Source organism: Plodia interpunctella, chromosome 3, assembly GCF_027563975.2.
Source record: "Plodia interpunctella isolate USDA-ARS_2022_Savannah chromosome 3, ilPloInte3.2, whole genome shotgun sequence".
NCBI lineage: Eukaryota > Metazoa > Arthropoda > Insecta > Lepidoptera > Pyralidae > Plodia > Plodia interpunctella.
The window spans coordinates 7,094,973-7,109,046 of NC_071296.1; the positions used below are offsets into that span (position 1 = coordinate 7,094,973).

The 14,074-nt window shown below is 34.3% G+C and overlaps 1 protein-coding gene and 1 long non-coding RNA gene across 3 annotated transcripts; both read right to left on the reverse strand.

The window, feature by feature from the left end:
- Positions 1 to 157: 157 nt before the first annotated feature.
- LOC128683485 (cytochrome P450 18a1) lies at positions 158 to 3,491 on the reverse strand. Its single transcript, XM_053769172.2, has 6 exons — positions 2,950 to 3,491; positions 2,568 to 2,689; positions 2,246 to 2,470; positions 1,951 to 2,155; positions 1,537 to 1,801; positions 158 to 1,453 (listed from the first exon to the last, which is right to left on the reverse strand). The coding sequence occupies exons 1-6, from the start codon at positions 3,332 to 3,334 to the stop codon at positions 1,033 to 1,035; spliced, it is 1,623 nt and encodes a 540-aa protein (XP_053625147.1). The 5' UTR covers positions 3,335 to 3,491; the 3' UTR covers positions 158 to 1,032.
- Positions 3,492 to 8,431: 4,940 nt separating this feature from the next.
- LOC128683538 (uncharacterized) lies at positions 8,432 to 13,832 on the reverse strand. 2 transcript variants are annotated; one of them, XR_008406300.1, is made up of 4 exons: positions 13,617 to 13,832; positions 12,104 to 12,178; positions 11,280 to 11,361; positions 8,432 to 8,634 (listed from the first exon to the last, which is right to left on the reverse strand). It is a non-coding gene; the product is annotated as an uncharacterized LOC128683538 (long non-coding RNA). The 2 variants fall into 2 exon arrangements; XR_008406299.1 differs by lacking the exon at positions 13,617 to 13,832 and adding an exon at positions 12,487 to 12,896.
- Between the last annotated feature and the right edge of the window lie 242 nt (positions 13,833 to 14,074).

Consider the following 14,074-nt stretch of genomic DNA (forward strand, 5'->3'; position numbering starts at 1 on the left):
GATAAAATAAAGTTATTGCATATAGGTAAATTAAATGATATCATATATAACTTTGCATAAGCTAGTCCGACATTTCGATAGATAAGGTAAATCGAGTTTTAGTTACGATTTTCCTTATTTTCCTTATTTATTAGTGAAAAGTAAATCAAACAGAGAATAATTTAAAACATCTTTTTAATTTTATTTTTGATATTACACAGCACTCGTAGAAAACAGCAGCAGTAGGTATGTACAAAGCTTAACGAACAGGACATAGTGTTGGAGTACATCGGAGTTACAAAGAAGTAACAATAATATATATATTTGTTCAAGAACGAATTTTAGTCTGTCTTCTAAATACAGCAAATGATTCTGAAAGCAACTTGGTTGCTAAGAATTAGGATTGCAGTGCTGATCATATCAAAGAATATACTAGGTATAGAAATCTAATCACTATGGAATCAATCTAAGACTAGCTCCGGTCGCGTCTCAGTTTCGAATATAAAGCAATATTCAAGGAATTACCACGAGCCTTGCTTTATGTTCGAGTATGTCTTACACACAATCATAAACAATGATTTAGAGATGGACAATTGTGAACCATTATGTTCAACAGCACAACGGACATGAGATCACACACAACATGCACTCTTCAAAATGATATCTACTAATAAATAATGACCTAGAATATACATTTATTTTGGTATAGGTACTAGAGCTTACAACGTAACATGTAACATAGGTAAAATATGTGTGATTTCTCGTTATCTCTAAAGAACTAAATTCTAACAAAATGTAATTAATACTTCAAAGTCACACAAACAACGTCTCTAAATGAAAACGATGGGAAAAATCATTACATCTAAAGTTAGTTGACCGTTCTGCTCAGTCAGCTAATTGAACACTTTATGCACAGCCTCGACCATCGCTCAGGCGATGTCCTTACTTACTTTTGCTAGTATATACTTAAATAATGGTTATCGATGCGCTCTAAAACGAGTGATCATAAAATACTGGTGGGTGTGAGGCGGAAGTGCGTTGCGCGGGCGCAGGTTAGTGTGCTCCGACGTGACGCAAGTGGGGGTGGTCGGGTACCGGGGCCGGGGGAGGCATCGCGACGCCACGAGGGATGAACTTCACGCGGAACGCTTTCGGAGCGATCGTAGCACCCACGATGCCTTCCAGAGACGGAAGGCAAGCCCCGTCTTCCATCTGAATGTCGAACTGATGCATCATGCAGGCAAAGAACATGAACATTTCCATCCTCGCGAGGACGTCGCCCAAACACATCCGTCGTCCGACGCCGAAAGGCATGAAGAACTCTGGTCGCTTAATTTTTCCATTTTCGTCAATGAATCGGCTCGGATTGAAAGTTTTTGGTTCGTCCCATAGATTTGGGTCCATATGTACGCAGTTGATTAGAGGTACTACCTGGGAACCCGCTGGAATTCTATAGCCATTTAGATGAACGTCCCTGTTAATGAAATAAAAATTGTTAAATTTTGTTTTCAATACTAAATTAGTTGATACTAATTTTTATTGTTCCTTGGTACTTACTTCGTAGGCGAGTGAGTTGTAGCCAAAGGAACAATACTGGACATTCGCAGAGTTTCCAGGATCGTGGTCTCAGTGTAGGGCAGCTGAGACATGTCTTCGATGGTAGGCAGACGTCCGTGGCCCACCACAGCATCAAGCTCATCTTGCACCCGCTTTTTGACGTCAGGGTTTCTGATCATGAAGACGATCATCCACAGAAGAGAGGATTTGATTGTTTCCATGCCAGCCGAAAATAGATCGCCCAGTATTTGTTTCAGTTGCAATTCTAAAAAATATATAAAATTAATTTCAATAATGCAATTAATAAATAATATTGAGATATAACTTTGAAATTTTACTTTATAGGAGTATTTACGTATTTTAATATGTAGATCATTTTGAAAATTTGCATTGTCAAATAAATATTTTACTTACCATGGTCTCTTCCCTCAAATAGCTCTCCAGCCCTGCCCTCAGTTTTGGCCTTTTCAATTTCTATTAAATAAACATCAATAAGATCTCTGGCATTGTTCACATCTAAAGTGTCCCGATGTTCATCAATCAAAGTTTGGTAAAATTCAAACATTTCTTCTCGATTCTTCGCCACCTTTTCTTTTGCCAAAGCTTTGCCGGGAAGATACTGCAATAAAGTAAAGAAAGTGATAATAACAAAATCTCGAACAAAATCGAATTGAAATAATATATATATTTTTGCAAGCCTGATACTTACGTTGTAGAGAGGGATGTATTCTCCATAATGCACTTCTCCGAACAGCCTCATGCCTTCTTCAATGAGGAAATTAAGTCTTTCAAATCGCGCGTCGCCGTGGCTGAAGCGTACAGACATAGTGATGCCGCAGATTACGTTGGAAACCACCAGAGCCAGCAGGGGGTTGGCATCGATGGGTGAACCTTCAGATCGGTGTAGGTTTTCCATCAGTTCATATACTTCATTCTGATAAATAGAAAAAGCATTTAATTCTGGAAATTATACACAGACATTTTGTGTATTTTTTAATTGTGAAATGTTATTACTATGTTGCAAAAATTACCTTAATTCTTCCTTCCATAATTTTCTTGCCATTCCCCATGTAAGTCATTCCGAATTCACGGAGTTTTTCATGTAAAAAGCGGCGTTGACTTTTCCAGAGACGGCCGTCGCTATTGATGATGCCTGCACAAGCAGAGGGAGGCGTTAGTGGCGCTCGGAGTGGGAGGCGCGCCTGCGGCGGGAGGACCCGCCGACCGGCGTGCCGCCCACATCACATGTGCACTACATTATGCCGGCAACATTGACTTAACCTTTAAAGTTACACTTGAAATGTTTTTATCATGCGGATTTAATATTAATCATAGTGAAATCCCGATTTTTATCAAGAGTAATTCAAATTGATTATAGTTCGTACAATTAAAATATTACATGCTGAAACTCACCGAGACCATCCAGAGTATGCATTAGTGGAGTACTGGGGCGACCGGTAAATTCCTCACGTCGAAAAGCCTCCCTGATCAGTTTATAGTCACTGAGCACCACCGTGAGTTGATTGCCGAGTCGAGCGGAGAACAGGGTGCCGTAGCTGCGAGCCAGCTCCAGGAAGGTCTTGTGGCGCACTCCCAGGAATGGCAGGTAGCCGACGACGGGCGGCCCCCAGGGTCCGGGCGGCAGCTTGCGCATATCCCGCAGCGCCACCATCAGCCGCGCCGCCAGGAACACCGCGCCGGCTGCTAGAAGCAGGGGCACAGACGTTCGCGATACACAGTAGCTCACCACTTGACATAGTCCCCACAAAATTTTAGAATTTGACAGCATTATTATCATTGTCTTTTCTTTTAATAAAAACGGAAATCAAAATATGTATTCAGTTGTTTGTATGTAACATTAGTGCGCGAACGGTAGATCGCAACAGTGCGATGCAGAGAACGTTGTGATTGTGTCGCGTGCGACCGACGTCTGCGCACTGGCGAGCCGCTATCGTGGCCTTGCGAATAAATAGGTTTAGTCGCGCGCGGGGTGGCGCGCGCGCAGGTTCGACCCACCGGATTTTCGCTCTCCTCTCTCCAATGCTTTTATGCCGAAAAGTGCGCTACGACTTTCGTAGCACGCTCGTAGACCCATGTTTAATGGTGTTTTACTGCTTGTAAGTCGTGTTTTTAGTTATTTAAACTAGTTTCTTTTAGTTTCTAATTATCGATAAATCAATTATCTTACATCATGTCTTAAAATTATATTATAAAGAGGATATAACAGGAATTCAAAATAATGACAGCAACCTCATTGGAGCAAGCTCGTAGCCGCTGAAGTATCCATCTAGAATCTTAATAGGAATTGTCTTTGGAAATGACCTCCTAAGTTGCACTTATTGATGTCAATGTAAGCGTTAAAATTCGGCGAGGGGTGAGAGGGGCTAGCGAGGTCGTGTGGTGCGCATAATATGCAGATGATAAGATTACGAATTGCGTAAGTCGCGAAGCAAGGTGACGGCGGGTCGACGACTCTGCTCAAGAGCCTTGGGCGAACTTCTTTGGTCGACCTCTAAGCGACACTTGAATATTTTTCCCAAATGGATATCTCATCAGATATTATTTATTTATCTATCGTATAGTACGCGCTATCAATTTGATTTCGGTATATACTATGTGTAATCGTACGGAATATAGAAAATAATCATTTTTGGGTAAATTAACTCTGTCCATCACATTGCATATATCTAACAATTATGTTTTATATATAATTTTAACGATTCATAAACTTTAACTATATAGTATATACCTATAAAAATATCTAATCTTGTTTATCTAATTAACTTTACCAGTCATAAAGATTTTATACTTATTTGGTCATTTCTGGTAAAAAAACTTATCTGCGCTTTTTTTTTGACATTTCAATATTAAAAATTATTTAAAATTTTCAAAACTTTTGTTGTAAGTATACACATAAAAGATATTTTAAACAAGATTATCGTTGCTCACATTGTTGTTTATTTGATGTAGGTACCCGTAATATTTTTTTCCAGCCATTATATGATTCTTCGAACTATTATTGTGGTCATCACATCAATATACCTTAATCTTCTAAGAAACTTATGCCTCAGTCATTGTAAGATCGACAATTTGTAACAATCGCCATTTCTATAAATATATCAGTCGAGAAGGGATAATATAAAATTATCATACCTTACCGAACTATAAAAACTTTAAAAATCGTTTAATAGTCATCATTAGATTGTTTTCTTTACGAGTAGTAGGCAAGTATTTACATTTTTGAATATATTTTTTCTTTTAGTACCTCAATGTATCTCTTAAAATAAAACAATAAGTGTCGTAACCCCAAAATATTATGTGTGTAAATCTAAACTCTCGAATCATAACATAATTAAAAATAAAATTTTACGATATTGTTGATGTAAGAATTTCAAATAGCCAGTGTCATTAAAAAAATAAGTTGAAATGTTTGAATTAAGTTTACCTGTTGTTGTTGTCTGCGTAAGCCTGTTATTTAAAATAACACAAAGTTTATATTAGGACAAATCACACAGATTGAGCTAGCCCCAAAATAAGTTCGAGACTTGTGTTATGGGATGCTAACTCAACGATACTATATTTTTTAACAAATACATATATAGATAAACATCCAAGACCCGGGCCAATCAGAAAAAGATCATTTTCCATCATGACCCGACCGGGGATCGAACCCGGGACCTCTCGGTTCAGTGGCAAGAACCTTGCCACTGCGCCACCGAGGTCGTCAATGAAAAAATGTTTGAAAGATTTTATTTTTCGGCAATTTCTTTAGTTTTATTAACGTAAAATTTGAAAAGCTCAAACTAAAATGAAATATAGAGACACGCTTGAAGTAGAAAATATTCAATTCCTAATCGGATATTTATATCAATGAAATTTTGTTAACTTAGTTGTAGGCGTTCGCCTAAAATCGTGGGCCACATATCTGTTTGCATGTTTGGTAAAAAATATTGATAAAAAATTGGATGCCGCGGGCGAAGTTGCGATCTTGTGTAAATTGTTTTATGTCTATTAGTTCAAGTGCACTATCCTTGCACATAGATAGTTCATGTGCATAAGTGGCACTAAACATAAACAAACACGTCTACTTGTTGTCAGTTATCAGTTTTCCTTATTTATCTACAAATAACAACCGGATTGTTTGTATAAAAATATAATTTTATGAATAATGGATTTAATGAAAGTGGGAGAAGGAAAGAAAGCTTTAACTAACATGGATCCAATTCATCGTCCAACCATCCGTCCATATTTTTATTTATTATAATATATTACTACAAGTAATTTAGTAATTTATCTTACTAATATTTTCTTATTAGAAGTAACACAAGTTATTTATCGAACTTCAAGGTTATTTGCCCTTTTAATAGTTTTTTTTCATATCACTCAAATGTATTTACGTTTGAACGTGTAATAATAAATTATTTTATAATAAGTCAATGTTATTGCGTGACATATTCAATAAAATAACTTTCACTTTAAAACTTTACACATTTAATTTGAAATTATAACAATGGTTGCTGGTTATTAGAGCCCATTCAGAAGCCAGTTTCGTAATATTTTCCCAAATTAATATTAGCGGCAAAGGAGCTACATTAATATTTTTTGGTTCAGTCATTTGAGGCTTGCATGGGAAATAGGTCAACAAGTAGTGGCCTCGTCAGAAACATTTCAATTTATTGAAACGGAAGATTGATAGTAATCATATAACTTGTGCACGCTGATTGCACGCGGCCAAAAGATCCGGCCATTTGAACTTTTGATCGTCCCATATGCCTATATTTTTCGATATGCTCTATGATTAGGTATGTCTTTATTAAATACTGAAGCTATTTATACTAGCAGCTACCCCAGCTTGGCTCAGATAAGGTTGTCTATCTCTGTGCCGAATTTCATTTAAATTGCTAGACCTAGGCTAAGACTAACCCGCTAATTTTTAAGTTTATTCATTACAAACAAAAATAGAAATCTTTTCTGTTTATAATATTAGTATGGTGATATGGTATGAACGGTTGTAATTAAATTAGTGATCTGCATTTTTATTAAGAAATCATCAAGTTTGATAATTTTATTGCCAAATTTATGTAATTACTCGTGTTTAAATAAATACTTAGTTACATACGATGTAGATAATCTGACATTTAAATAAAGTATCTTTTTATTTTGAATTTTAACGGTGAGTTAGACCAGTCAACTTTGACGTTAACTTTGACCTGTGCGAAGCTGACGTTTAGATAAAATGACGTTGTTTGCGTTTTTCTGCGTAGGTTAAAGCCAACGTCGAATTTAACTTGTGCAACATAAGACACAATTGTAATTTGAGGTAATTTGAGAAAATGCTGTAAAGAAATTGTTGCGCAGCATCTCCGTTTGCGCTTGTTATACTTATGTTGACGTCAACTAGTTTGTAAGCCATAAAATTATTAATTACTAATCGAAAGTGATATGAATATTGCCTATTCAAATAAAAATATTTTCCACTTTGACTTTAAAAGCATGCCATTCTGCGCATCAATTGGAATGGTACCGGATGGTTCCTATAAATCTATTCGAGGAATATTATTGATTTCCTTTTAGAACATCTCTCACTAAACAGTCACTAGCGGCGAGGTCTATTTTTTCAATGAATCAAAATAAGTCATTTAAATTTCTCAAAACAAACACTACTACTAGTAACAAAATGAGTGGAACTAAGAAACCGACCTGATTGTCCAGGTCCACTAGAGTGTTAATACAGAGTATACAATGCAGGTTAAATAAGAAGGCTATGTTATCATTTTGTACTTAATTTTATACGTTTAAACCTACACCTAACATTGTAAAAGGTACTTCAGTTTCATATATAATGAATTCAATAAATCACATTTATTAAAATTAATTATGTACCAGCTATGTTGCGGTCAAGGTTGTTTTAATTAAAAGTTCATAGACTAACAAGCTCTAAGTAATAATATATTTTTTAACATTTTCAATGACCCCGGTTTTTATTTATGGATTATTATAAATATTTAGTAATAAATTATCTTACTTCCTATTTTTTAAGATTTCAAGGTCGAAACCAACGTAATTATGTGTGCTATGTGAAGTAAAAATTGAACTTATTTTTTTTTTAATGAAGTAATTAATAAACTGTTTATTTGAATGCCTTGAGAATTGACCCTTTAGCCGATCTTCATAGTCAAGAAACTATTATTCCTTGATATTATATTGATTAATATTTATGTAATGAGTATCAATATTTGTTTGAACAGTGCTGTTCGTTAGATAATATGAATAAATGTAAATCATGTTTACAAGCTTTGTTTTTTATGATTTAAGTAATACGCCGAAATCTAATCTGTCCTGAGAATTATTCGTAAAAGGTTTTAGGAAAACAACATTAGATTTTAGAAAACAGTGAAGTCATGTTATAAAAATGTGATGCCTTTGTATTAGTATGTTAATATTTAAAATAAAGATACGTATTTTTTTTCGTAGTTCGGTTATTGTTTTTCGTTTGAGCATTGACCCAATTTGATTTATATTAAATAGATTTATGGAACCTTTTCATATACAAATTCAGTCTTTGTTCGTACAAAGGCAAAAGACGTCACTGCACAGGTGCTCGTCTCAAATATGTGTGTCCTCGATTACGTACTCATTGACATAAATCTAGTAATAAACATTCAACCGTTCACATACTGCACGACCAATTCAATTTCTTCTCTAAAATTATTGTTTGTCTATAACTATAGGTATATTAAATAATTATTGATGTTTATACTTAATACCTTGTTACAGATACTTCAGAATCATCTTTAAATCACATTATTTTAATAATTTGTATGTCAAAAAGAACGCAGAACAAAAATACTGAAGTAGATATGTACATCTAACAAAAATATAAAAGATACGGAATAAAATCAGTTAATAAAAAATACACTCATTTAGGAATTGATTTAATTAACTTTAATTATCGATATGAAGCTTGTAATCGATCGGTGCTTTCTTTAGAGTCTAGACGTACGGCGGCGGCGGTAATTACAATAGGAAAATCGTTTTCACCGACGACATTCACCTGTTTTTACAAAATCGATATTCGCTCTCGATATTTCTGCTTTTCTGCAAAGAAAAAAGTGAAATTAGGCAAAACTCGTGAGTGTTCTACATAACATAACAGTGGTTATGTGATCTCAATTGCGAAAAGCGATTCATCATCAGCGCTGGTGGGCGCCGCTTTGGCGAGAAGTCAAAACATATGTAAGGGTGCGCGGGGGTTATGTGGCACTAAGGGAATTCCGTAATGGAATGCCTCCAGAATATATTAGTAGTTTCTCTGAAATAAAGTCGCATTCTGTGTACAAGTGGTTTTAGTAAGTCTTTCGTTTCTGTATTAGCTTTGTAAAATCTTTTCAGAAAAAAAAAATGAAAAACTTGTCGTTTTTCCAGCAACAAAAGACGCGGTTAAAACTAAACTAGATTGTTAAAATAGTAGTTTTTATTTATGGATCTTGTTGTCTACTTACTGTTAATAATATAAATTGTATGTTTGGTGGCTTTAGGTTTAAATAAAATTATGGAAAAAGACCATGTAATATATCAAATTTAATTTTACGGTAGAAATATGCATTATGGTAATTTAAGCCCAATCTCCTCAAACCTGTTCAAATAAATATTTAAACATTGTCTTGTAAGCGTTTCCGAAGTATGTTACCAGATAATCATATACCTAATGGCCTCTCAGTATGTTGTTAAGCAAAGAAGTCACGTTTTTTTTTTTGTTTGTTTGAGTTCCTACTACTATAGCGTAAAATTACTCATCACTAGTTGTCACTTTATGACTTAACAACAAATAGATTCATGGAATCAGCTTTTATTTTTTGCAAATGATAGCCCTTTCTCTGAAGTAAAAATGCACCAAAGCATTTCGCATAGTTTACACGAGTTACGATTATAATGTTATTTATTTGTTTGGACTTTCTCCTCGGAATTATTTTGCTGAATAATAAAAATCTCAATAGCTTTGCTATAAACATATTTCATTTTACTTTGATTCTAGAACATCGATTGAAATTCGATTACCAACAATCAACACTGAAACTTTAAAAAATGACACAAAATGTGTATTTAATGATTATAATTCATTTTGTATTTGGAACAATTTTTAAATCGGTTTATAAAATTATCCGAATCGCCCTCAGTGCTCGGTTGCGTGCTGTGCAGTGTTAAAAAATCGGAATTAGGTACGACAATTTATAGAAAACCATCGACAATTCTTTACTTACAATACTTGTCTAGTCACGTAGAAAAGCTTCATATTTTATTTAAATAAATGTTGAAGAAATCTAATTCAACTGAATTATTTGAAAACACAAAATAAATTGGTTCGTTAATAATCGAGCCAATGAAACTTTATATACCCATAACTGAGCCTAATTCACTCATTATTACGTTTATCGATTGTACATGACGCTTGGGGTCACTTTATAAAAAAATATATTTAATTTATTTGAACAATACATTCAATACGACCTTCACATCTCGCGAAAAGTAGGTGACACAATTTTTGCATTCCCTTAATGGAGATAACTTTTCGATAAACTACAGGCCCAACTATATAGTTCTTGATGCCACGATAATTAATGACTTTTATCATTATTACTCACGCTAAATATAATAAAGTAATGGCTACCCATTACTTTTTTTATTTATTTATAAGATGCGTAAGTATTAAACATATTTGAATAAAAAACAATTTTCTATTTTCAAATTTTGAAAAAAAAATAAGATGTCATAATCAAGTTGGACAATACATTTTGAACTTACTCCACTAATTTAAGATAATTTGCCACTGTTTATTAACTAATTTTGTATATAAATATATAAATAAATAACCAGTTACGAAATAGATAACTTCTAGTAGTCGTAATAAGATAATATTCCATTAGTTGTGTCATTGTTTTGATTTGCTATCAGGGTCATAGTAAACAATTCCGCTGTAATGTGTTACAAAATTCTACACAAAATCTCGATTTTAATCTCATTGGAATATATTAACATCGCCTGTTTTTTAACTTACAACAATTGCTTAATATTTGGTCTTTTCATTTTAGAAAAATAAAGCAGTTACTAAATAACGCCTTCAGTTTAAACAGAGGTTTAAATAGTTATTCAAATCCTATACGATGAGGATATGAGAACATTGATACTCAATTACCCAAATTCTACTGGATTTCTAAGAGTTACTCGGGTAGAATAAAACCCGGAATAGGTACTTTTTATCCCGAAATTTATTTATGAGAGCGGAGCCCGGACGAGTATGAGTTTATTAGAGAGTATTTATTATAATTTAAGAAACAAAAAGATATATGAAGTTTTGAAACTATATCCTAATCCTATAACAATCCCACTTACCTCAAACCTAACTAATAAATTTCTTTTCAACACAGTGTCGTATCGTATTTTCAGACAATCGATAATAAAAGTTATTTGATCGGATGGTCCTTCAGTGGTTCAGGTCGCTTACGTGGAACCAGGAGGTGTATCGAAACATAATGTCTTCCCGGGAGTGCCCACGTAACCCAATCCTCTACACATTGCTCGTCATGCTTAATTCGCAAATCGCTACACATGCAAATACACTCAACGGCACATCGACCCACCAAAAGCCATAGCAAATTGGCCGCTATTACCGCCACATAGACGTCTGTGCAAGATAACTCGATATGTGTTAGTTGACTGTACCTAAATGTGATAATATGATATACCTAGTGACGTTGTATAACTATTGCACTCGTGTTATGCATGTCCTCGAATCTGACACTAATTCATCATTGGTGGTTTCGATTCCTGGAAACATATCACATATAAGTACAAATGCACAAAGCTTTATAGTTATTGAATTTAATGAAAATATAGGAACGACAACGCTGCATAATCCACCTATATTCTGTATATTTTGTCAAGATAGCTATTAGTTTACCATAATTATTTCAAATTTTACACAGGTTTCAAGGTTCAGTTTTACGTGAGCTTCAAAATTTAATCTGAAATGATTACAGAATAAGAAATCAGATATTTCAATAACAATGACATCTTTCGTATTTCAGGCTATACTCGTAGCAACAAACAAATGAGTTGTTACAACTGTGATGATACTTTGTAAGTATCGCCGCTATGAACATCTGTGCCGGTGGTCGTTAGCGCAGTAATAAAAGATAAGGAAGTAACTCAATGCAGCTGGCTTGCTCCGTAGTTTCCAAATCTAAGTTTTGCGTGAATGGCGGGGTGAATGCCCGCTGGTCAGGAGTTACGCAGGCGCGACCAATCGATAAGAACACTTGCGTAAGCGCAGCTCGCTGGAACCTCTCCTAAGGGTGTCTGCGCAATTTGCCCAAAATATAATTTCCAGTCAAAATTGGAACTATTTCAATAATGACTACTGACTTACACTGTGTTTAAAGTTTATACCTATAGTTTCTACTATAAATAAGTTAGAATAAAACATTAATTTAGAAGACTTGAAAGAGAAGAGTGAAAAGCTCGTCAAATCGATTTTCACTTTATACCACAAAATTAAAAAGGGTCTTACCTTAACGAAACTTACAGATGATCTTCTAGGCGCTGGTGATTCTGTCTCCAATGAATCCTCCAATCTTGAATTAAACTAGAAGAAATTCCTTAATAAATATGAAAGAATGACAGAAGTATCATATAAAATTTGGACCAATACACAACCAGACTAAAAACACAAAATAAAACACAGTAATATACATAAGCACAATTGAAGAGCAAGTGTTCTGTGTTGCAGCAATACAAAAAGGCCCATCTCAGTACACTATCACCCAGAAGGGCGATACACTGATTTTCAGATGAGACCTGAATCAGTGTGCGAACGGTGTGTGTGTGTATATTAACAGTGAGGAAGGAGATATACTCGTATAACTACGATTTATATATTACTATGATACTTACGTCCACATTGTAGATTATAATGTATGATGATGATGATGTTCGTCCGTTTTCAGTCATAGCGACAATTACAACGATTTTGAACTAACTGGTATATTAATTTATAACCAACTGGTAAATAGATCCTTAGCATAGCAATTGAAAATTGACTGTGATAAGCAATAACGGCCATATTTTGTCTATCAATTAAGCAAACCCGTGACGTAACGTGCCTAAACGATCAACTACGCACATCGTGGGTCAACTGATAACCTACTTCAACTAACTGCGTTGCAAAAATTAAGACTGACTGATGCACACAGATATGTTCTGATATCTAAGTAGGTAAGAATCATATCGGATTGGATTTGAAAAGTTACCTAATGACTATCAATCTGATTATTTATAATTTATTTACTTGTGCAGGTCTTCTTGGAAATATTTCTTCTGCTTCCGTATCATGAATGAAATATTGTAATAAAATAAAATCATATAATTTTGAACTGAATCTACGATTAGATACGATACGAGAAAAAATATTACATGACCATAATCACTGATATTAAAAAATCATAATCATGGGAAAATTCATTTATTGAATGCACAATATTATCTGGTAGATAACGGTATATCAAAAATAGCTTGAAAGAATAATGATGGTGTTTGTGTTATAATCTACGTAATAGAGAAATGAAATTTATGGTAATTTCATGAACTGTAACTTCTGAAAATACTTAGCAATCTGCGTAGAATTTCCGGTAACTGTGTATACCGAGTGGATTGAAAATTGCTTGTTCCTATTCTTTCACCATGTTAGGGATTGACACCAAGATGATAGATAATATAGGGCTGGATTGGCTTTTTGTACACCAGCATCACAGCAGACAAGGATGTCGAAATAGAGCAGAATATACAACCAGAAATAACAAAAAATGCAATGTTTTTGCTCTCTATTACAAATTGATCGGACATAGTCGAAAATTTGTTTTTTTTTTCACATATTCCTATCGGAACGGGATATATACTAATGTGCTTAACAATTTATAGCTGAGTAGTTGAACACATGATTTAAAAAAAAATAAAAATAGTATAGTGATCGAAGTTCAAGACATTTACGTTCGCTAGTAACGCAGAGTGAAAATTTTATTACTTACTACATATTAAGGTCACAGTGATATTATGCCAAATTAAGTCACCCGAAGTTGGAAGGTGATTATTTGCATTTTATTTGCATCGACTTTAGCAAGGTTGTGTGATGTTACATCATCTGGTCATATTGTTCTCAAAATTTACTAGTACGTTATCAGCCTTCTTGTTCACTATCACAGTTGACAGTTGGCCCTGGATGGCCCATACGAATGGCATGAGGGTCCTTTACTATATAACCAGCCCTATAACTAGTACAGTACAATAGTACTGTACTATATCGTAAAGGGCTGGTTATATTTAACCAGAGTAAGATATAGGTACTGTACTCTAGCCCTTATCTTCTTACTTATCTGAAATAATTTATAAGAATTAAGTTTTGCGATTACTTAGGTGTTATAGGTACAAGAAACATAATTACGTATTTCTACATGCTCTCACAAGTTAAGGAAAATCTTTGAAAACC

Bases quoted from the DNA above. Each gene is read 5' to 3' on its own strand.
- LOC128683485 (XM_053769172.2), bottom strand. From the start codon at position 3,334: ATGATAATAATGCTGTCAAATTCTAAAATTTTGTGGGGACTATGTCAA. The intron at 2,156-2,245 runs GTAAGTATCAGG...ACTTTATTGCAG, and splicing joins AATACATCCCTCTCTACAAC to TATCTTCCCGGCAAAGCTTT. The intron at 1,802-1,950 runs GTAAGTAAAATA...TATATTTTTTAG, and splicing joins ATTTGAGGGAAGAGACCATG to AATTGCAACTGAAACAAATA.